Source organism: Natator depressus, chromosome 6, assembly GCF_965152275.1.
Source record: "Natator depressus isolate rNatDep1 chromosome 6, rNatDep2.hap1, whole genome shotgun sequence".
NCBI lineage: Eukaryota > Metazoa > Chordata > Testudines > Cheloniidae > Natator > Natator depressus.
The window spans coordinates 12,609,417-12,633,235 of record NC_134239.1 but is presented as its reverse complement, the minus strand read 5'-3'; the positions used below and the strand labels follow the sequence as shown (position 1 = coordinate 12,633,235).

Genomic DNA, 23,819 nt, shown 5'->3' with positions numbered 1-23,819 from the left:
ACCAGCCCTGTTGGCTCTGCTGTGGAGGTTCGGAGTACGTCTACATTGCAGCTAGATGGGTAACTACCAGCCGGGGCAGACATACATGCACTACCCCTGTTCGAGCTAGCACCCTCCAGAGAGCAGCATAGCAGTGGGATGGGCGAGTCGCCCGTGTAGGTACCTTGGGTCTTGGACGGGATAGCACTAGGGGCAGCTAGCCCCTCCTGCCACCCATGCTACCACCGCCATATTGCTATGTTTAGCGGGCTAGCTTGATCAAAGCTAGTGAGAGTAAATCTACCGGAGCTTGGAATTACACGTTCTCTCGGTGTCTATACAGGACTGTCCGGCTGCACAGATGGACGGAGAGACAGCCAGATGGCAGGTCTCCCGTTCCACTCAGAGATGCCCAATCCAGGGCCTTTGGCTCCTGGCCTCTACCACGTGGGCTAAGAGCAAATCTGTCCCACGTCATATTAAGGTTCCATTTGTAAAGGGTTAATAGATACTCGGGCCGTGAGCAGGATGTGTGGCAGGTGGCTATAGGCCGTGTCAGAAGGTCTTATAAACTATGGGTATAAACCGTGGTTGTGAACTGCCTGCTGGGTTCTGTAACAATCTGCAACAGCTGATGAGCCATTCATCAAAACATCAACACATCACACATTGACTCACCTCATAGGAACTGTTTATAAAGGGAACCTTCCTATGCAGAGTGACCAGCAACTCTCCTTGGGATCCGTGGGCCTTCAGCTTCTAGACAGGATGCAGGATAACTAGCATGTCGTGTAGCTCTGAAACAGAGGTTTGGCTGGCACGTTGGGGGTTAATAAATGTTCTAGCAAGTTTCCCTTTAATGATGTTGTTTGCTGGGAATGCCAGACTTATTGTTGGCATTACAGTAGCATGTAGAGGCCCCAGGTTACATCAGGGCCCCAAGGGGGCCGGGCACAGCACAGACACACAGCGAGAGACAGGCCCTGGCCCAAAGATCTCACATTCTAAACAGACCAGGGTGGGAGGGGAAATAGAGTCACCGAGAGGGGAATGGACTTGCCCAAAGTCACCCAGCAGGTCAGTGGTTGATCTAGGAATTTAACCCTCAAGGAGCTCAATCTATTAAGCTTAACAAAGGGAAGGTCGTTTAAGGGGTGACCTGATCCCAGTCTATATGTACTGATGTGGGGAACAAATATTTAACGATGGGCTCTTCAATCTAGCAGAGAAAGGCCTACCATGATCCAGTGGCCGGAAGTTGAAGCTGGACAAATTCAGACTGGAAATAAGGTGTCAGTTTTTAACAGTGAGGGTAATAACCACTGGAACAAGGGTGGTGGTGGATTCTCCATCACTCCCCGTGTTTAAATCAAGATGGAATATTGTTCTACAAGCTCTGCTCTGGTTCAGTCAGGAATTAATTCAAGGCCGGTCTCTGGCCTGTGTTATACGGGAGGTCAGAGGAGATGATCACATGGTCCTTTAGGAGGTGGGATCTATGAACCCAGGTCTCCTGACTCCCAACCCAGTGCCGTGCCCCCTGGGCCACACTGGCTCTGACTGTCCTGAATACAGCTGGTTACAAATTCTCCAACAGACATGGTTTTTCCTCGGGAAATTATTATTAATTTGTATTATCGCATCACCGAGGAGCCCTGCCAGGGCCCAGGTGCTGGGCAGACATAGAAGGAAAAGACAGGCCCTGCCCTGCTATTTTGTTGAAACTGAGGCTTAATTTACACTAGGAAGATTTGCCGGCATAGCTATGTCAGCTAAGGGTGGAACAAGTCTCAGCCCCTAGCCAGCAAAACCTCCAGTGTCGGTACAGCTAAGCTGGGAGACAGGGGCTTCAGTCAGTTTAGCTGATGTCATCCGGGGCAGCAGGGAAGTCTCTGTTGTGTGGACCAGTGGTTCTCAACCAGGGGTGCGTGTACCCCTGGGGGTACGCAGAGACCTTCCAGGGAGTACATCAACTCATCTAAATATTTGCCTAGTGTTACAGCTGGCTACATAAAAAGCCCTAACGAAGTCAGTGTAAACTAACATTTCATACAGACAATGATGTGTTTATACTGCTCTGTATGCTATACACTGATATGTAAGTGCACTATTTATATTCCAATCGATTTATTTTATGACCGTATGGTAGTAATGAGAAAGTCAGCAATTTGTCAGTAATAATGTGCTGTGACACTTTTGTATTTTTATGTCTGGTTTTGCAAGCAAGTAGCTTTTAAGTGAGGTGAAACTTGGGGGTAAACAAGACAAATCAGACTCCTGAAAGGGGTATAATAGTCTGGAAAGGTTGAGAGCCACTGGTGTGGACAATGCTGAAACTTTCTCTGTGAATGTGTCTATTTCGATGACATTTCCTTTTGAAAAAGAATGGGAACATCCCAGTTTGATCCTATCGGAACGGGCCATCCCGAGTGCTCGGTTCGTTTGAGATTGTATTGTAAGTTACTGTATAAGAGATGTTGTTTCTAAAGGTTGAAATTGGGACAGTTCACTTTCCCCCAAGCACTTTTTATTTTAACATTTTGTGTTGTGGGAAATTTGGATTCCGACGGGGAACGCCAGCGTCTTGCGAACCACGGGGCTCCCGGCCATCATGGTCGCTGACCCGCCTACTGTCTGTACCTCCCAGGGAGCAGATCATCCGGCTGCAGGGGCGGGTGGATAAGCAGTATGCGGGGCTGAAGGACCTGGCAGAGGAGCGCCGGCACAGGCTGGAGAACATGTACCACCTGTTCCAGCTGAAGCGGGAGGTGGACGACCTGGAGCAGTGGATCGCGGAGCGCGACATGGCCGCCTCCTCCCAGGAGTTGGGGCAGGATTACGACCACGTCACTGTGAGTTAGCGTGCCGGCCAAGGACTGGCAGGGCTGAGGGCACGGCTGCCCCGGCCTGGGACGCCTGCCTGATGTTTCCACAGCAGCAGTGCATCGTGAGGCTGGAGCTTTCTGTAGCCCGGCGGGGCGAGGGGATCTTTCTGGAAACAGAGCTGTAGGGCAGCCTAGCCATGGGGGCAGAGGGAAGAGGAATGCTCCCAGGGCGAGGGTGTGTGTGTACAGAACAGCACACCCAGGATAGGGGTGGGAGGGCTGTACGGAGGAGCATGCCCACAGTGAGTTGGGGGGTACAGAGGAGACAGAGGTGGATTACCATTCTGTGGGGCACTGGGCCAGAGCAAGGAGGGGCCCCACAACCCACATCCCAGTGCTCCTACCGGGGAAATGGGGTCAGGGCGTGGGGGCTTCCCCCACCCCCTGCAGGAGCGCCAGGTGGAGGGAGTGGATCGGAGTGCGGGGGTGCCCATTTTTCCGGGCCCCCAGTTGGCCGGCGCCCCTGGGCACGGCCCCATTCGCCCAGTGGCTAATCCGCCACTGGGAGGAGAGCGCCCCTGGTGAGGATTGTTTCTCTGCCAGCTGCTGCGGGAGAAGTTCCGGGACTTTGCGCGGGAGACGGGCAGCGTGGGGCAGGAGCGCGTGGACAACGTGAACCTGGTCATCGAGCAGCTGATCGACGCCGGCCACTCGGAGGCCGCCACCATGGCTGAGTGGAAGGACGGGCTGAACGAGAGCTGGGCAGACCTGCTGGAGCTCATCGACACGCGCATGCAGCTGCTGGCCACCTCCTACGAGCTGCACAAGTACTTCTACGATGGCACCGAGATCCTGGGGCTCATTCAGGAGAAGCAGCGGGAGCTGCCTGCGGAGCTGGGTCAGGACGCCCACACTGCCGAGTCCTTCCACCGCATGCACACAGCCTTCGAGCGAGACATCCACCTGCTGGAGGGGCAGGTACGGCTCCCCCGCTCCAGGACCTCGGGGCTCCTAGAGCACCGGGGGTCTGGGATCAGACTCATCTCTGCCGCGATAGAGCACCTGCCGGCAATGCCCCTGGGCTGCCTTATTGCCAGCTGCTCCTTGCTCCCGGTCGTCCCGTCACAGGAGCGCCATGGCTCGCTGGGGAGTGTTTTCCCTGTGGTGTGGCTAGCTGGGGGAAATGGGGGGCCGTGTCTGCCCCTGCTTAGGTTTCGCTAGGCCATGCTCTGCTTTTGCACATGTAGGCCACCAGCCGCGGAACATGGCTCGTAGGTGATGCATGGATTACAGGGCCAGACAAGGCCACTCTGAGCTCCTGTAAACCAGCCAGAGAGCCTCCCCCAGGGATCCCTGCCACCAGCCCAGAACTCCGGGCTGAGCTGGAGCAGAGCTTTGAGAGGGACGATCCAGCCTGGATTTATAGATGCCATACCAGGGTTGGAGAACCCGCCCTGCCCCGGGCGATCTGTTCCGTGCTAAACATCTGCCTCTCATTTCAAACTGGAATGTTGCTGATGTCAGCTCCCAGCCACTGGCTCTCTCTTTGACGGTGTCAGATCAGCGGTTCTCAAACTGCGGGCCGGGACCTCAAGTGGGTCGCGACCCTGGTTTAATGAGGTCACCAGGGCTGGTGTTAGACTTGCTGGGGCCCGGGGCTGAAGCGAAGCCCGAGGGCTTCAGCTCTTGGTGGCGGGGCTCAGTCTTCGGCTTCAGCCCTGGGCCGTGGGGCTCAGGTTACAGGTCCTCCCACACGGGGTTCAAGCCCTTGGGCTTTGGGTTTGCCTCCCCCACCCCCGCCAGGGGTAGCCAGTCTTGGGCAGGCTCAGGCTTTGGTCCCCTCTCTTCGGGTTGTGTAGTAATTTTTGTTGTCAGAAGGAGGGGTCACAGTGCAATGAAATCTGAGAACGGCTGGACTAGATTACAGAGCCCCTGCTAGCAAAAATCTCCTGCCCGGCCTGATAGAGCAGGATCGAGTCAGCTCTCAGCCTTCTCCTGAATAAACTAACCAGATTGAGCCCCTTCAGTCTCGTGCTGCACGGCCGGTTCCCAGACCTCACATCGCCCCGTCGCTCTTTTCTGAGCCCTTCCCTGTTTTTCAACATCCTTGGACCAGAGTGGGCTCAGTCTCCAGGACCGGTGCCTTACACAGACACAATACCACCTGCCTGGTCCTACTCAATATTCTCACGTTCATCCTCCCAGGTACAGCATCACCCTGGCCGCTCATGTTGAGTTGTTTGTCCAGTGTGATCCCCAAGTCCCTTTCAGAGGCCCCACTTTCCTGGTTCAGCCCCCCATGCTGTAGTTGGGGGCTGCATTCCTTGTTCCTAGATATAGAACCTTGCATTTGGCCATATTAAAATACATGTTGTTTGCATGTGCCCAGCTTACCAAGTGACCCATCCTTGTTGTTATTTACCACTTCCATGTCTCTGTGTCAACCAGTGGTTGGGATCAGCCTGGTCTGACAGACGGGAATTGTGATGGGACTCCCCGGTCTAGAGCTAGAGGCGGGTGGTAGAGTGGGGCCCAGGAGTCATGGAACCCACGGCTCGGCTTCCCCCCCTTGGCCACGTTTCCCCATGCTCTCTCCGGCAGGTCCAGCAGTTCCGGGAGGTAGCAGCGCGGCTGCAGACAGCCTATGCGGGGGAAAAAGCTGACGCAATCCAGAGGCAGGAGCAGGAGGTGGTGAGGGCCTGGAAGTCCCTGCTGGATGCCTGCAGCGGGCGGCGGGCACAGCTGGTGGACACAGCCGAGAAATTCCGCTTCTTCAGTATGGTCAGGGACCTCCTGTCTTGGATGGAGAGCATCACCCGGCAGATCGAAACTCAGGAGAAGCCCAGGTAAATCGCCATTGAGGGGGAATGGCCCTGGCCCGCCCTGACTCACCCCCTCCCCACACGTGGACCCTGGATAAGCCCCACACAGGGTCCGACATGCCACGGCGGCGTCTCTATTCTCAGCTTTTAAATGCTGACCTGACACTCATCAGAGGCTGAGAAGCAGCCTTGTACTTCGCAAGTCTCCCCTTCTGTAGAGACAGGGTGATCATATTTCCAAAAGGGACACCATGTGGGGCTAGCCTGAGCCCTTCCCCCCTACTCTCCCCCCCGTGTGTGGGGCTGGCCCAAACCGCTCTCTCGAACCCATCTCCCCACACAGGGCTGGCCCATGTTGTTCACCTGAGCCCAGCCCCTCCCGTCACTCCCCCCCCCGCAGGGCTGGCGTCGCTGCTCACCCGAGCCCTGCCTGCCCTCTGACCGAGCCCTGCCTTCCCACCCTGAGTGGGGCTGGTATCACCCCTCGCCCCCCCACATGTTCCTCCGCACCCCACCTTTGGGGGGGGGGCAAAAATGGTCATTTGTCCCGTTTGCTGTTGCCAACTGGCCACTTTTGCCCAAAAAGTCGGAACGGCCGGGACAGGGCTTAAAAAAGGGACTGTCCCGGCCCAAATGGGACGCATGGTCACCCTATGCAGAGATGTCTCGTCTGTGGAGCTGCTGCTGAAATACCACCAGGGGATCAAGTCCGAGATTGAAACCAGGCAGAAGAGCTTTGCCGGCTGCGTCGACCTGGGGAAGAGGCTCCTGCAGCGCAGACACCAAGCCGGCGCCGAGGTGAGGCGCACGGGGCCTCACGCTCTCATTTGGCCTCCATGGACGGGGCAGCCCAGCCTAACTCCATCTTGCAGGGTGCCCTGCAGCCACGCCTCCCACTGGGATCCCTCACGGGGAGGTAGTCTGGCTGGTGAGCCCAGCCCGCCACGCACAGGGGGAGCGTGGCGCACCCAAACTACAGCTCCCAGGGGCACCGCAGCAGCATTGCTGAATTGAAATATTCTGATTTTCCGGATGTTTTTTTTTTCATTAAAACCGCAACCTTTTCTGCGAAAATTGACATTCAAAATGATTTTTTTTTTCCTTTCTGTCAAGACTGAGCCCCTCCCCCCACTTCCCGACCCCACGGCCGGAGGTGTCATTCCTCGTTCAGAGCCTGCAAAGTGCCCCACGTGTCCTGGGTGCTCCGTGTAAAGCAACATCCGATGGAGGTTTCCCGCCTGAGGGCCCTCCGGAGCAGCACGAGGCAGACCTGTAGAGCCAGCTACAGAGACACCTGCCGGAGCCGGGAGTGGAAAACGCCGTGGTTATTTCTCTCCTCTCTCCCCTTCCAGATCAAGGAGAAGCTGCTGCAGCTGATGGAGAAGAGGCGTGAGATGATGGAGACGTGGGACAGGCGCTGGGACTGGCTCCGCCTATGTGAGTGGCACAAGGGCATGTCGGTGTTGGGGGAGGGTCAGTGGGCACCAGGAAGTTGCTGGGACTTCACCCAGACCTCCAAGTGCTTAGTACCCGCCTGGCCCCAGGAAACTGAGCTCTGTGAAATGGGAGCTCTGGAAAATCCGGCCCATGGTCTGCAGCAACAAACCATGGACAGGCGGCTCCCAGGGGAAGGGGGTGGGGGGAAGCATACTGCCCCACTGAGATGGGTGTGGCATGCTGTGCTTTCCCCAGCGTGACACGGGACCCCATCCCCCTAGCGTGCACCGGGACTGGGTGCAGGGAGCCTACGTCGGCCTCAGCGGTCAGCATTGGGGCCTGGCGTAGGAGCCTCAGCCTGCTTAGGGGGAGGTTTGCAGGGACCCACCTGCCTCTGCTGAGGGGGCAGTTGCACTTGTTGGGGGAGGGAAGTCCCAAAACCCTGGGCTCCCAGCTCCTGAAAACTCCCCGCTGGGGTGCAGGAGGGTTGGTCTGAACCACTCTGGGTCTCCCTTCTCCCCAGTCCCCGAGGGGGGTGATGCTCATGCCCTGATCTCTGCAGAGCGCTGTGTGCTCCAGGGTATTAACGAGCAGGACACTAACGTCCTCCTCCTTGGGGGAGCCAGCCAGCTCCAGCGCGGAGACTGGCCCTGCTCCCCCACCCCCGCCTGCCGCGGGCATGTAACGGGCCGCTCTGCTCTCTCCGCGGCAGTGCTGGAAGTGTGCCAGTTCTCCAGGGACGCCTCGGTGGCCGAGGCCTGGCTGATCGCCAAGGAGCCATACCTGGCCAGCGGTGACTATGGACAGACCGTGGACAGCGTCGAGAAGCTGCTGAAAAGGCACAACGCCTTTGAGAAATCCACCGCCACGTGGGAGGAGCGCTTCGCCGCGCTGCAGAGGCTGACCACGGTGAGCGTGCCCCGGGCCTGGGTGGGTGGGCATCAGCAACGGGGATCAGACCGGGGAACCTCAGCAGCTAGGATGCCAGGAGCAGGTTTCCGTGAGCTGCCACTAGAGGGGGGCAGAAAGCCCCCCCCATGGGCAGAAGCTGCACAGGGAAGGCAGGGCGGATCCCTTGCCTGGCTGGTGCATAGCTGGGCCCATTCCCGGGTGCTTTAGCCACTCCAGTTATCAATGATCCAAAGAACAGGGCTTCCCCACTTCCCTCCAGAGACCATCCCCCTGCCTGGTGGGTCTCACAGAGGGGGAATCTCCCCCGGACCCCTTTTGTACTGCGCTGTCACTGGTGGTAGCGCTGCATCCGGCCCCCCCAACCCTCTGCTCTCCCTTCCCGGCATTCCCACCCTTCGCCCACAGCTCCCTGCCAAGCACTTGGACCTTCTGCCATTTGCAAATCTGCAGCCTTTACATAATCCTTCCCACTGAATCCTTTTCCAGCTGGAGTTGCTAGGGAAGCGGAAGCTCCAAGCGGAGTCCACGCAGCGCACAGCAACCTGGACCATCGACCCCCAGTACGACTTTGACCCAGGGGCTTTGGAAGCACTGGAGTAAGTGACAAGCTCACGCGTTTCACTGCACCCGCGACCTTCCCTTCGGGCCTTTTGGGGGGTGATTCTGCACCCAACGAGGCAGCGGGAGTCTCACCAGGTCCTGGAGGTACCACAGACTCAGGAGGATGGGCTAGTGAGTTAGTAGCCAGCTGCCAGCAGGGGATCCCAGCATGCTTGTGCCCGTGCCTTGTGGGTTCTAGCCATGGAACCAAAGCCAGGGTCGAAACGCTCGGGACTGGTTCACTTCATAGCACCTGACTTGGGAGCATTTGCAGCTCGCGGCCAGTGCTAGTTAAATGGAAAAGTCCCTTTCCGAAGGCTGATGCTGGGGAGTGCAGCCCAAAGGGGTGTTTCCAGGCTGAGCTGGATTGCCAGGGACATTGCATTTCAGGATGCAGGTGCCAGTCAGGCTGAGAGTGACTTAGACCCAGGGAGATGAGAGCATCACTCGGTCACCGGCTCTGGAAGTGCAGCCCTGCTGCCCCACCGGCAGATCACCGATTGCAAACCTGCGGCTAGGCCTGGTGCCACTGGAGCATTCGGTGCTGGCCCCTACCAAGCTGTGGGGCCCTGCTCTGTTCCTTCAGGCCATATCTTGTGTTTTCTCCAAGCTGCCAAGTCCAGCTGCCGGGTAAAGTTGTTCCAAGTGGCTCAGGTCAACGGGAATTTTGCCCTTGACTTCAATGGGTCTGTCCATCCGTTAACGCCCTGCACTTGCTTTGGAGCTTTTGCTGGATCGGGGCCGGAGGAGGTGGCATCCCGCAGGGTCCGGCCCCACAGCAGCACCTTCTTCTGGGCCCATTTCAGAAGTCAGGCTGGAGTCAGGCGCCGGCCTCCCTCAGGCTCCTCTCTGGATGCCAGCCCCATCTGTCTCAGGAGTCTGCCTGGCCTCCCCTCACCCTGGTATCTGGGCATCTCCTGTGTCAAATTGATGGCAATAGCGAAGTCCCCAGCGGACTCCATGGGGTTGCTGGCTCTTCTCCCTTCTTGGGTTCAGAACTCAGCTTGCGGGGACATGTGGGACTTGGATGGGGGGGATATTCTCCATTGCCTTGGGGTTAGCTTGATCTGCGCCAGCGGGGTTTGTTGGTCAGTTCCTTGGGGACAGGGGGGAGAAAGAGGGTCAGTGTGGGGTTTGGGCAGAGAAAGGGGCACCAGTGTTGGTCTTTGGAGGGTTGAAGGGGGGCCAGTGTTGGAATTTGGGGTAGAAGGATCGGCACTGGGGATTTGGATGGTGAGAGCTGGGCTTTGGAGTGTGGAAGGGGGGGATCAGCCAGGGTGACCAGATGTCCCAATTTTATAGGGACAGTCCCGATATTTGGGGCTTTGTCTTATATAGGTGCCTATTATCCCCCCATCCTGATTTTTCACACTTGCTATCAGGTCACCCGAGGGTCGGCACCAGGGTCCGGAGGGAGGAAAGGGGAGCAGGGGGGCAGTGTCAGGAGTCTGGGGGTTGGGAGAGGGGGTGGCACCAGGAGGTGGGGACAGAAGGGGGGTCGGCTTCAGGGGGTGGCACTGGGAGCCAGGGGGAGTGGTCAGGGGTGTGGAAGGGGGCGGTGCTGGCGGCGGGGGAGGACAGTGCCGGGGGTCAGGGGCGTGGAAGAGGCAGTGCTGGGGGTCAGGGGTATGGGAGGTAGGGGTGCTGGGGGGGGATGGTGCCAGGGGCGTGGAAGGGGGACAGTGCCGGGGGTCAGGGGTATGGAAGGGGGCTGTGCCGGGGGCGCGGTCAGGGGGCAGGAGGGCGTGGAAGAGGGGTGGTGCCGGGGGGGACAGAAGGGAGGGCTGGTGCCGGGGGGCAGGGAGTGGTGCCCAGGGTCAGGGGCATGGAAGGGGGCAGCACTGGGGGTTTGCAGCCCCAATGCCCTAGCTAAAACCCAGCCTGGGTAATTCTATCCAGCTGGCTCAGGTCTCTGAACAGCGTCAATGGCAGAAGAGATTCCTTTCTTTTTTTTTTTTAACTATTTAAACTGTTCTTGAGTTTTGATGTCCTCCATTAAACAGCTGCCATGTTCCACCCCAGAGGCAGCTGCATTTCCTAGAATCCTAGAAGATTAGGGTTGGAAGAGACCTCAGGAGGTCATCTAGTCCAACCCCCTGCTCAAAGCAGAACCAATCCCCAACTAAATCATCCCAGCCAGGGCTTTGTCAAGCCGGGCCTTGTGGGTGAAGTGACTCATCTAGCGTTTGTAAGCTGAGTGGGAAACTCTTGAGGCTGCAGGGGTGGGGTGTTTTGGGGATACGGAATTTAGCGGCCGCTTTGCATTGTAGAACCAGCACAACGCCTGCGGCAGAGGCTTGGCCACACTGGCTGTGCTTCTTGGTTCCATTGTTTGTAAATCTACCTGCCCCAGGAGAGAGCTGACGAGGCCAGATCCGGAACAGCCATTTGCGACTCCCTTAGCTTGAGAAACTCCCAGTCACAAAAGCATCGGATTCAGAATAACGTTGGTGACTCTGGGCAAACCACTTACACAGCAAATTATGGGCCTCTTACGCGAAAGAAAATACCAAAGTTCCCTCTTTTTAAAGGGAGTGTTATTTGCCGTAGGTCTCAGGAAGAAAAAGAGAAGAAAACAGGGGTAATTTCACAGGACCTCTCTGAACCTGCTACAGAAGACTCATCACTGGTCAGTTACCAATTTTAGTTTTCTCCTTCCTGGACCCACCCCCCAGCTGCATAATTCCCCGGGATTTTTTATAAAGCTCTTTGCAAATTGTTGCCTCTCTGCCGAAGCCTGTTAACAATGTGCCAATGTTTCCCTCTGACAAAAGCCTCCTGTTTTCTTATTTGCTTTGTGTTTGTTCGTCCCCCTAGTTCTTTCCTCCTCTGCTATCAGTGAAGCAGGTGGAAAGGTTTTTGTACCACGCATTCATCCATTGTTTCTTTAATTAGCTTAATAAATGTTCACATTATAAATAATTTACTGTTTGCCACAAAAATATACACACGTTCACACATTCTATTTTTCCACCCCCAGAAAATGCTCTTTTTTTAACCCAGCAAGAATTTCCCCAATGAGCAAAGGACGTAGTTTGCCAGGTTCACTCGTCTCAAGGTGGATCTGTCCCATCTGATACACCTGTCCCTCATTTGGTTGGGGGAAGGGTTCGCTTGCCCACCATTGCCCTGCTTGAGCGGAGGTTGAGGGTACATGTGTGCTGCAAAGAAAGACTCGCGGCTGAAAGTCTCGGAACCCCGGTCAGCTGACTCAGGCTTGCTGGGCTTGTGCTGTGGGACTAAAAATATCAGCCTAGAGGGTTGGGCTCGGGCTTGGCTCTGAGACCTGACCCCTCACCGGAGAGGGCTCCAGGCCACGCAAAGTGCTATTTTTAGCCCAGTAGTGTGAGCCCGAGTCAGCAGACCCAGGCTCTGAGACTCGTTACCATGGGTGTTTTTCTGCAATGTAGACAGAGCTTAGCTCCAGAGATGTTAAGGGCAGGCAGGACCATTGGATTGTCTTGCCTGACCTCCTGTGTAGCCCATGCCAGAGATTCTGCTCCATTACCCCTGTGTTGAGCCCAGTCACTTGTGTTTGGCCAAAGCAGATCTTCCAGAAAGGCCTCAGTCTGGATTCTCCATCTCTTGATGTCTTCAATCCCCCCTTCCCAGGGTAGCTTGTCCCTACAGCATAAACATCAGGGCCTTGTGGAATGCATCTGGCTTCTGCTCCAGCCATGGGTTCTTGTCCTGCCTTTCTCCGCCCTCTAAGCACCCGGTGTTTCCTCCCTGGGAAGGGCCATATGCGTAAGCTGGTCTGGAAGGGTGCACTGGGAGACCCCTCGCTCCCCACGCTGCCGGCACGTGCGGTGAAACAGCGCCCCCGCGGAAAATGCCGTGTCTGCCAAACTCCAGCGGTTCCAGGAGCGCCCGGGGGAAGAAAGGCGGGTCTGTAGAGCAGGGAAAGGGGGCGCAGTGACAGCTGCTGGTAGGGAAGGGTCATTTGTACAGCCTGCACTGTTCCACCCCTCGTCGCCTGGCGAATGCAGGCTGGGTGGGCGCTGCTTGCTCTCTGGACGTACACCGGGGGAAGCCCAAGGAGGGAGAAGGCCGGCCCCCATGCTCAGCTCAGTGTCTATTCACCTTGAAACTGGCCAGGACAAGTGAAGAGGTTAAAGCTACGGGAACACAGAGAATACCATCCAGCGGCTAGCGGAGGGGCCTACAACTCAGGTCTCCTGGGTTCCACTCCTGGCTCACTGCGGGATCGCGGGCAGCTCATTAAAAAGCCACCGGCTGTTCCCTAGAAGCAGGTTTGCTGTCTTAGGCCCTGCCTTCGCTAGAAACGCGCGTCCGTGTGGACGCTGGCTCCGGCGACAGGAGGGGCTCTCCCGTTGCTGGAGTTCACTGAGTGGCAGGAGCGAGGTGGATGGTGTAACGACCTCGCGCAGGGGGGTGGATTTTTCACCCCCCCGAGCGGATCGCTGGCTGGACCTGGCCGTTGAAATGTCCGTGACAAGGGGTGATTGGTTGGTGGCGTTTCTCTCCTGGCTGAAGCCCCGGCACCTGCACAGTAACATAGGCATAATGCTGCCCCTGCAGCGCCCTTTGCTCAGGGAACTGGCACGAAACCTTTTGTTGCCAGTGTGAACTGGGTCTCCGCTAGGGGGTTTGCCAGGCCAGCTCTTCCCCATCTGGACCTGGCCCGTGTTTCAGTGCTCTGGGCAGTCTGGAAACCAGCCACCCCCCTTCCAAGCTGCATGGCTCACACGCCAGTGCCCACGGGGCAGCGGGAGGAGCTGGGCAACCCAGGCTCGTTCTGGGGGTGCATGAAACATAAGGAGGACGTGGACACAACTGGGGCTGGAACAGTGAAGGGAGGGGGGAGCCTCATGTGGCCGTCGGTTCTCTATGGGCGTGCAGAGACTAACTGTGCTCCTCTAGTCTGACCTCTTATCTGCTCTACGCCCGTTTGCAACTGGGTTGCAGCAGGACCCACCTCATAGCAAGTGCCCCTGGCTTCCCTCATTGCACCTGCCCCCCCCCCCAGGGGAGCCATGCACCCGCACGCACACTAGCTGGGCCCTCCCACGAGAGCCTGCTTGGGAAGCCGGGGCTCTGTAGCTGTGAGAAGCACTTGCCCGTAGCTGCTCCGCTCCGGTTCTTCCCCCTGTGCCGGGGATCTGGGGCACTCCGGAGAAGGCCTGTTCCAGCAACTATGCCTCCCTCCAAACGGCAGACACCCGCCTTAGCCCCGCATGGAAGATTGCTCTCAGCAGAGGCGTTTTAGGTTCCCCACCAGCACCCAAGAGAAGGGTCCCTGCTCCTGCTCATGGCCTGGGAATCCTGCTCCAGGCAGCTGGGCTGTGGCCTCCTCAATGTATAGGTCTGCGCTGTCACCTTCACAGGAGGCTTCGGCACTGATTCAGGCCAGACCTCCTCCCAGTGTGGACAGGAGATTGGCTTACCTGGCAGCCCCACCGCAGAGTCTCAGGTGCATGCGGGGGAGGCAGGCCAGGAAGGATGGCCTAGGAAACAGGGACTGGCCGGGGGCTCAGAAGAACTGGCTCCAAGTCCTGGCTCTGCTACTGGCCTGAAGGGTGACCTTGGGCAAATCAACCACCCCTGGGCCTCAGCGCCCAGCTGTCATTGGGGATAGCATTCCCTGCCTCGCATGGAGGGTGAGCAGCTAAACCCACCCACCGCCGGGAGGCCTGAGAGCTACCTCGGTAGATCCTGGACTGGGCAGTTGGGGCTTTCAGGTCTCCTGGAGGTGCCCCCTGACATTCTGGTCAGGTCCTGCCCCCTCCTTGTGCGCTGGCCATTGGCTGTGTCTTAGCTGCTCGGGCATGGGGCAGCCCGTGGTGCCAATTCTCTGTAGCTCCCCTGGTGTCATGAGACGCTCTGACCAGCTACACCAGCGGAGGATCTGACCATAGACAGACTGGAGAGAGTCCAGCGGAGGGCAATGAAAATTATTAGGGGGCTGGGGCACATGACTTACGAGGAGAGGCTGAGGGAACTGGGGTTATTTAGTCTGCAGAAGAGAAGAATGAGGGGGGATTTGATAGCAGCCTTCAACTACCTGAAGGGGGGTTCCAGAGAGGATGGAGCTCGGCTTTTTCTCAGTGGTGGCAGATGACAGAACAAGGAGTAATGGTCTCAAGTTGCAGTGGGGGAGGTTTAGGTTGGATATTAGGAAACACTATTTCGCTAGAAGGATGGTGAAGCACTGGAATGGGTTACCTAGGGAGGTGGTGGAATCTCCATCCTTCATGGTTTTTAAGGCCCAGTTTGACAAAGCCCTGGCTGGGATGATTTAGTGGGGGTTGGTCCTGCTTTGAGCAGGGGGTTGGACTAGACGACCTCCCGAGGTCCCTTCCAACCCTGAGATTCTCGGATTCTGCGACACCCCCAGCACCACAGGGTCCCACGCTGGTGGAGATGAGATACTCTGCTGCCCTCCTCTCTCCAGGCAGAGCTCTAGGAGAATCTGTGACACACCAGCTCACTTTTCCCAGCACCTCCAGGGCTCAGGTTTCCGGGCTGCCCCGCCCTGCTGGAGCTGTGACTCCTGGTGCCTGGAGCTGTGACTCCGGAGGTGAGGCTCACAGGGGTGACAGGACCTCACTGCACATTAGGTCACTTCCCCCCGACGTCTGTTAGTGACCTCCCCCGCCCGGCGGCATTCGGCTGGGTGTTCCTACCAGTTCTCCTAGCACAACAAACCATTGGACTGGCGGGTTCCAGAGACACAGCCAGGCGAAATGCAGGGAGCCTCTCAACTCCAGAGCAGCAGCTGCGAAGCAGAGGAGAGGAACACGGGGTAATTTTTTTCCCGACACCCCACGCGGTGGGCTTAGACTCCGGCTCGTTCCCCTGCAGGAATTCTAACCTCTTGCCATTGTTTTCTTTGGAAGAATGGTGCCCCGTCCGAGGCAGGCCCCGTGGAGACCCCCGAACTGGCGCTCTCCGGTGCACGCCCAGCGTCAGTGGAAGACACGGACGGCTCATCAGAGGCTCGGCAACCTTTGGATCAGCTGCCAAAGGCTCTTTGTGCTGCTTGGCCTCGGTGCCGCCTCCAGCACCAGCTCACGCTGCTCCTGCCTGTCAGCCTGCTCTTCCTTTCGCTGCATCTTCTTCCTCCTCTTGCGCCAAGCCCAGTTCTTAGCTCTCCTTGCCTACCTGCCTTCTCCTCCTTGGACATCTTCTCCCCAGTGCTGGCCTTAGCTAACCCCCTTCCCGGGGGCTAGCTTGCTGCTCCCCTGTCCCCCTCATCTCCTCCAGCTAATCCGCTTGCAGAGGGCGTTTCTTTGAGTGATTGGAGTAGACTCCAACGCAGCTCCGGCTCCCTATTCTGCTGGCTGCAGTGTGCTGGTCTCTTCCTCTGCCTCCATTTCCAGCAGACCAGGTGTGGCTCTCTGCACCACTTCACCCCCAGTTCCCTGCGTGCCTCCGCTCCGGCCCTGCTAAAATCTTCCCCCCGTCACACCTTGCCCAGCTCCCGACAGCTGCCCTGCCCTAAGACGTTGCCCCTGCTCCCCCATCTGCTTCAGGGTCCCGGGCACACTCGCTCTCCTGGGAATTAAGGGCTCCCATGTGCTTGCTGCTGTCATGCAGGCCTTGTGTCACGCTCTGGGCCCTGCTGAGCTAGCACTGGCTGCAGGGGGTGCGAGAGCCTCTCCATCTGCCATAGCTTCTCCCATAGCCCCGTGCCATGCACGGGGCCTGCTCTGCCTCCTCCTTCCCCTCGCCCTGTGCTGGCCCCCTGGCCCGGGGTGAGCGAAGGCTGCAAAGGCGGACAGGCCACGGTTTGTATGAAGGACGCTCCCTGAACAGCCCCTGGCTGCAGCGTATCCAAGAGGCCGGGCCCCATGTAGCCAGCGACATTGTCTCCAGGCCGGGCCCTTGTTCCCTAGGCAGCGTGCCCATACTTCCCATCCACTCAGAGCCCCTCTGGGGCAGGTGCAGTGACCCTCTGGCCTTTGAGACCCACCCTGGAGCAGGGTACCCCCCCCGAGGAATGCTACCCCCACCCTGAGGAAAGTTGCTTCTACCACCCAAGGTATCCCTTGAGCAGCATGGGTCCTTTGAGCTAATACTGTGTCAGTCATGCCCAGGGCAGCTCCCTCCGGGAGTCATGGGCTCAGGCTCTCTGCAGACTCAGGCAGCGTCACTGTATTGGTCACATTGGGTTCTGTTTTGGAAATGTTCCTCACTGCACTGAGAGCTAGGGGCCTTTTCTTCCTTCTGTGAGAGCTGAGAGTCTGGAGAACAAGCCGGCAGGTCACAGACCAGCCCTGGGGCGACGGAGCCCTGATCCCCGCCTGGAGCTGCCCCCTTGTGCTGCAGGCCCAGCCATCAGCACACCAGCCATAGCTAGGAGCCAGAAGGGTGTCCCTGCAAAGACCTGCTCTCAGCCCACACTAGACGGCTCCCCGTCACCCACATCGGAGCCCCATCACGTTGCCTGTCCCCAGGAGGTGCCTTCCAAAGCAGGGTCCCCTCTAGGGCTCGTGAGTTCCAGAGCCAAAGATGACACCCTACCCCACCCCGCCCCATCCCGCAAACGCACTGCGAATGTCCTGCCACCAGCCTCCTCCCACTGACTCCAGCAGAAGCACCTCGGCTCAGCCCAGCTCCTGCACCCCGAAAGAGCCCACGCTGAAAGCAGCTCTAGGCCAGAGCCCCACACGGCGTGCACAGCCAGGGTCCCAGACACGCTGCGGGGGTTGGTCTAAGCGGAAATGACACAAGCTCCTTGGCAAGCCCATGTGACCCAAGGCCGCCCAGCCCAGGCGCTCCCAGCCACCCCTTACTGGGAACCGCAGGCCCCCATCACAGAACTAGCTGAGGGCCCCGCCTTGGGATGGGAGGGGTCCAACTCTTGGGTCCCACGTACAGAAGCCTCCAGCAGCTGAGTTGTGGTCCTAGCCCCACGCTCGGGGCACAGATACGCTCTCTGGTACCTGCTCCTGAGAGGTGCAACTTCATGGTCCAGCTACCCAGCGCCCCGGGCCCAGGGCTGACCCTCAGCTTCCTCATCACTTGAACACACCTCGCCCAGCACTGCAGCCTCTGGGATACCAGGTTAACGCTCCAAGGGCATGCGCTAGGTGTGACTAACACACGTATACCCACACGCTGCCCACAGGTTTCTAAGCCACCGTCACCCATCACTTAGCAACGCAAGAAATGCCCAGCTCTAGCCTAAAGCAATAACCCAGACCCAGAACTGAGGTTCCCTGCCTCAGTTTCCCCACTCAGGTGGTGGAGCCCGCGACACAGCAGTTGTTTCACAGTAACCACCTCACCATGTTGGAGCTGTTCAGACAGACTCCCCAAAGTATTTCCCCCCCCCCCCCCCATTTAGCCTTATCTCAGGGTGACAACACCCCCTCGACACCTGTTCACATGCCCGGTCTGGGAACCCCTGTGGCCTGGACTACGCTGTGGGATCTGCAGCCTGCAACACACACACCCCAACACCCTGTGGGTGTAAACCCCCTCCCCACCCTATCGCTCAGGCCTGTCGGTACAACTTCTTCCCCCTTTACCCCAACCCCAGCCTGGGCGCATTCTCTGAGCTGCAGCTGGGGCAGGGCCTAGGCAGCTGGCTGTCCTCCATCCCCAGCTCTGCTAGGCCCTGGGGGCGTGGCCCCCCAAGTGCCCTGGCTGGCTGGGAATGTGGGGTCCTCCTGAGCTGGCCCTTTCCCTGCCAGGCCAGCGGTGTTCTGCGATGGTGGGTCGCCCCATTGCTGTCCCGCCCCAGCGAGTGCAATGGGCAGCAGCAGTACCGGGGGAGGCAGAGTTCCCCTTTTTACACAAGGGTGGACTTTGGCCCCAGACAGCTCGCCGGGACAGGGACAACACGTGGCCAAACCAGGGCCTGCCTTGCTAAGCGCCGTGCATTAGAGCTCAGCTAGGCAGGTCCCGCCCTGCTGGAAAGCTTGCTCCGTTCGATGCAGCTGATCGGTTCTCACCCTTATCGCCACGGTGGACTTTGTTTCTTCTCATACAAGCTACAATCTAATCAGCCAGCAGCTCGGAGCCCTAAATTCCAGCCTGGGCCCTTCGGAAAATGCCAAGGCACATTTTTCCCACCAGCGCCGTGCCGTGGCCGGTGGAGGTGACTCTGCCCCCTCCCTGATCAGACACACTCCAGTGGCGTCATCGTACAGAGCAGCCACCTTGGGGAAAGCGCACGTCGGCCCGGGAAGATGCACGCGCTAGAGAGCCAGGCCCATTGCAGGCGGCCCAGGGGGCGAGTTCCCCCCCACGCTACCTGCCCCTAGCTGTGTGGCTGTTCCTGGTGTCGCTTGCAGATGGTGCCTAGCGCCCGGGGGAACCCTTTGTCCTCTATTTACATAAATAAAAATCAATCACAGCTGACTTGCTTCCTGGGGCAGAGGTCCCTCCTGGGGTGAGCAGTCGCTAGCGCCAGGTTGGCCCTGTTTATCTCGCCTCTGCCAAGAGTTAACCCTCCTGAGAGCTGGGGGGGATGATTTTTCAAAGCCCCTAAAGCCTGTTTTTCAAAGTGACTTAGGCACTTAGGCTCAGCTTGTCAAAACAGAGATCTGCCATCCCCGCCCTGATGGCCGCTGGGTTTTAAGTTCGTTCAGTGCTGGGGAAAGGTGCCAGATTGCCACCCCCGCGGCAGACCAAACACTTTGCTGTGACCTCCAGCCCGGCACAAGGGGGACACAGCTCAGTCTGCTGGGCCAGCAGCCCCTGAGACCCCGTTCAGCTGGAGCAGAACTGAGACCTCCCTCCCCCCATCCTTTCTCACTGACTGCCAAGGAGTCATCAGTTGGCAGCAACATCTGGTGGGTACCACCGTGGCTGGGTTCAGCCCCATGTGGAGGGTTCCCCAACTGGTCCGGACCCCCAGGCCGCCTCCTGCCGCGTCCCTGGTCAGGCGTCAAGCTGTGTGACGGGCAGCAGGCTCAGTGTGTCGTGTGGGTGAGGAGGGCTGGGGGAATGTTGGCTTGAGCCCGTTGCTGCTCAGGGGCTGCTATCGCACGGGAACTGCTGCCCAGTGGGGCTCAGGCGGGTGCCAGGGAGCAGCAGGGCTCTCCGGGTAGCTGGGAGTCCCGGGGAGAAGGTACGGAGCCATGAGGTAGGTGGGGGGATGCTCAGCAGCCGCACAACGCTTCCTGGAAAGCATGTCCGGTGCCCTGGGCTTTGCCATGTTGGGATGCGCCTCCTGCTCAGAGGGGATACGTGGAAACCTGCTGCCCGTCACACAGCTTGACGCCTGACCAGGGACGCGGCAGGAGGCAGCCTGGGGGTCCGGACCGGTTGGGGAACCCTCCACATGGGGCTGAACCCAGCCACGGCGGCATTTGGCTTAGGAATGGGCAGCCCAGAGTCAGGGAGTCAGCTGCTTATTTACAGGAATATACAGAGAGTCCTGTTCCCTGGACAGGAGTGGGAACATCCAGCACATGCCTGTGTCAAAATCTCCAGCCAGACACACCAGCCCTGTTTCCAAAAAGCTGCTGTCTCTCTCTCTCAACATCTGCTTCCTGCAAGGGTCACACACACAACCCCTCCTTTCAGACCCACGGACCAAACTGTCTCCGGCAGCTTACCCCAGTCTCTCCAAGGCCTGTTTTCTGGGTCTTTAACACCCACCTTTTCACCCCGCCCACCCCCTTCGTCCAGGCCCTGCAACAGAGAGCAGGTGCTCTGGAGATGTCTCTGTGAGGCCCAGTCTTCTTGCACCACAAAGGAAGCTCATTCAAGGTTCCCTGCACGTTGCAGTGGGGGAGGTTTAGGTTGGATATTAGGAAAAACTTTTTCACTAGGAGGGTGGTGAAACACTGGAATGCGTTACCTAGGGAGGTGGTAGAATCTCCTTCCTTGGAAGTTTTTAAGGTCAGGCTTGACAAAGCCTTGGCTGGGATGATTTGATTGGGGATTGGTCCTGCTTTGAGCAGGGGGTTGGACTAGATGACCTCCTGAGGTCCCTTCCAACCCTGATAGTCTATGATTCTATGATTCTATGATTCAACGCACACGTCTCCTTAGCGAGGCCCCAGATCGATTGCGACGGCGACCCCTTACAGCAATAAACAGCTGTGATGTCCTGGGGCTATACCAGCAATGCAGTGCACAGGGCTCACCGCCCTCTTCCCGGGTGAAGGAGCTGTGGCGTGGGAGGTGTCGGGTGCTTGCATAATCCAGACGCTTCCTTTAAGTCTCTAACGGGGCTTTGGGCGTGCTGGTGAACGTGGCCTGAACCTGTTAAGAAGCCCCCATGGCTAATAGCCCTAGAGCCTCATCAGCTCAGTGCATTAATTCGCGACTGGAAAGAAAAACATCTCACCACCCCCAGACTGTCAGAGGAGGCTGCTTAGAGAGAGAGAGCGCATGGGGCCAGAGGGGAGGCAGAAAGGGGGCGGAGACACTCGTCCAAGCTCCGCCCACACATACCCAGAGCAGGACACTGCTCACCCTACAGTGCAGTCCATCATCCCGCACTGAGCGCCTCTGGCCTCCTGGGACCTGGCTCCCCCTTGTGAGCTGTGAACAGGCTCAGCTGGGCTCTTTTTTGGTTCGGGGGGAAATAACGGCAGGCAGCTCCTGACTGCCACCCACGCATGGCCCCAAAATGAGCCTTCCCGCATGGCAAATTGTGTCGCTGTGTGACACAGCACCACACCCACAGGCGCACACACCAATTCCCCCCCACCCTGCTAGTCGTGGGGAAGTTACAGTGGTGACGGCCGCCGGCCAAGGGTGTGGCTAGGCGTTAATGTTTTACTGGTGTAATCACTGTAATGCCCCGGGGGACAGGCTGGGCTGTCATCAAAGTGCCTCTTTACAGTTTAGCTTAATCTGCTTCCAAAGGTCCCAGGGATCAGGACAGGAAGTAGTTTTTCCGTGATGCACAACTGGGGTCAGAGAGTCCTTTCTTAGCTGCCTGGCTCTTCCCGTGTGCTTGGGGACCAGATGGGAGCTGGGAAGGAATTTTCACCGGGTCAGATCAGCGGGGACCTTGGGGTGGGGGGGTTCTCCCTCCTCTGCAGCATGGGGCACAGGTCACCTCTGGGATCAGCTGGGCCTGTGTGACGATGTGACGCAGCAGGGAGGGGGGAGTGTTGACCTGGGAATGTGCCCTGGGGACGGGAGACCTGAGAGCCTGTCACCTGAGCCAGGAGGGGGAGGGGGAGGTGACACCTCTGCCCAGGAATGTGGATGGAGGCTGCAGCAGGGAACCTGCTCGGTGGGTTTAGTTTCAGTTTGGGGCTGGGTGGAGGAACACAGGGAACCCCAGGGCTGGGGTCTAAGCTCCCTGCTCCCCCAGAAGGACTTCACTGAGGGGTCCTGGGTGTACCCACAAGCTCTGTTTTGGACTGTGTTCCTGTTGTCCAATAAACCTTCTGTTTTACTGGCTGGCTGAGAGTCTCAGTGAATCCCAGGAAGAGGGGTGCAGGGCCTGGACTCCCCCACACTCCGTGACAACTGGTGGCAGCGGTGGGATCTACTGCACCCCGTGAACGGCGCTTCCTGCAGTAAGTGACTGGGGAACAGTAAAACGAAGGGGGATTGACGGGGACCAGGCGTGCTGAAGATTCAGAGAGAGACGGTTTCAGGGGGCGGTTAACCCCTGGGAGTGTGTGACCAGAGAGAAGGACTTTTGCAGTAACAGGGTCCCCCGGGGGATTGCAGCGAGCGGTCCCAGGGGCGGAGGAGTCTGCAGCTCGACCCTGGCAAAGAGGTGGTGACCTCAAGAAGGACTGGCACACTAGGGGCTTTTCCTGGAAACCGTGGACAGCTGCCCGGCCTGCGAGTGGCCAGCCGGGAGATGTACGCTAAACGCCTTAAGAGCGACCTGGTGGAGCTGTGCAGGCAGAGGGGGCTGCGCGTCGGGAGGTCCACCAAGGAACAGCTGATTGCCCAGCTGGAGGAGAGGGATCGCTTGGATGACCCGATCCCTGTCCCTGAGGGAAGCCGCCCGGCGGACGCAGCGTGGGCCCTGGGGCCTGACCAGGCTGGGAGGGGTCAGACTGCTGCCCAGGACACCCCGAGACCCTTCCTACCTATGCCTGGGGGAGGGGTTGTGGGAAGCCCAGCGAATACCGAGGGCCCCCTGACCCCAGCAGCCAGCAGGGGATCCTCCCAGCGGAGCTCCCCATCCCTGGAGCAGATGCGGCTGGAATGGGAGAGGGAGAGGAAAATGAGGGAGCTGGAGGATCATGAAAAACAACGTCAACATGAGGAGAAACAACGTCAACATGAGCAGGAGGAGAAGGAGAAACAACGTCAACATGAGCAGGAGGAGAAGGAGAAACAACGTCAACATGAGCAGCAGGAGAAGGAGAAACAAAGACAGCATGAGCTGGAGCTGGCCAAGCTGAGGAGCAGTGGGGCCCCGGCTGCGGTGAGTGAGGGGGGACCCAAGACTGCAAGGAGCTTTGATAAGTGCTTCCTGGCCCAGCGGAAGGAGGGGGAGGACATGGATAGCTTCCTGACGGCCTTTGAGAATGCCTGCGAGCTGCACAGGGTTGACCCTGCAGACAGGCTCCAGTTCCTCACCCCCTTACTGGACCCCAAAGCCGTGGAGGTCTACAGCCGGATGACAGGGGCAGAGGCAGGGGACTATGAACTGTTCAAACAGGCCCTGCTCCGTGAGTTTGGGCTGACCCCCGAGATGTACCGGAGAAGGTTCCGGAGTCAGCGTAAAACGCCTGAGGTCACCTACCTACAACTGGTCAACAGGATGCAGGGATATGCCCGCAAGTGGACAGCGGGGGCCCAAACTAAAGAGGACCTGCTTGACCTGTTCGTACTGGAGCACCTGTATGAACAGTGCCCTTCCGACCTGAGGCTGTGGCTGGTGGACAAAAAGCTCGCGAACCCCCAGCATGCAGGGCAGCTGGCCGACGAGTTTGTGAACAGTCGGTCAGGGGGTAGCCGGGAGGAGTCCCAAAAGAACAGGCCCCCCCCGATGCAGAGAGAGAGTCACCATGGGGCCTCCCAGCGGGGAAATAGGGAGAACCCCCTCCAAAGGGGAACGCCTGGTGTCGGGCCCCTCCGACCCGTTCGAGGGGACCAACGTGACCTGAGCTGCTATCACTGTGGCCAGAGAGGCCACGTACGGGCCCAGTGCCCCGGGCTCAGGGACAAACTGAGCAGACCCAACCTACCCAGGGTTAACTGGGTAGGGACTCAGCTGGACGAGGGGCAGGCGACCCAGGAAAGGGGGGCTACCAGTTTGCCACCTGCTCAGGAGGGAAGAGTACCCCCAGCCAGCCCCGCCAGAGGGCTGGAGGCTCTGGACTCAGGGTGCTCGGTT

General features: G+C 58.5%; 1 protein-coding gene across 1 annotated transcript in view; it reads left to right on the top strand.

Annotated features, from left to right (window-relative positions):
* SPTB (spectrin beta, erythrocytic) overlaps window positions 1-23,819 on the top strand; it is a 139,396-nt gene that overhangs the window by 98,081 nt on the left and 17,496 nt on the right. Inside the window, 8 exon segments of the mRNA XM_074954484.1 lie at window positions 2,627-2,831; window positions 3,408-3,782; window positions 5,406-5,650; window positions 6,286-6,424; window positions 6,979-7,063; window positions 7,776-7,972; window positions 8,462-8,571; window positions 11,126-11,204. Coding sequence (XP_074810585.1) covers window positions 2,627-2,831; window positions 3,408-3,782; window positions 5,406-5,650; window positions 6,286-6,424; window positions 6,979-7,063; window positions 7,776-7,972; window positions 8,462-8,571; window positions 11,126-11,204 — 1,435 coding nt within the window.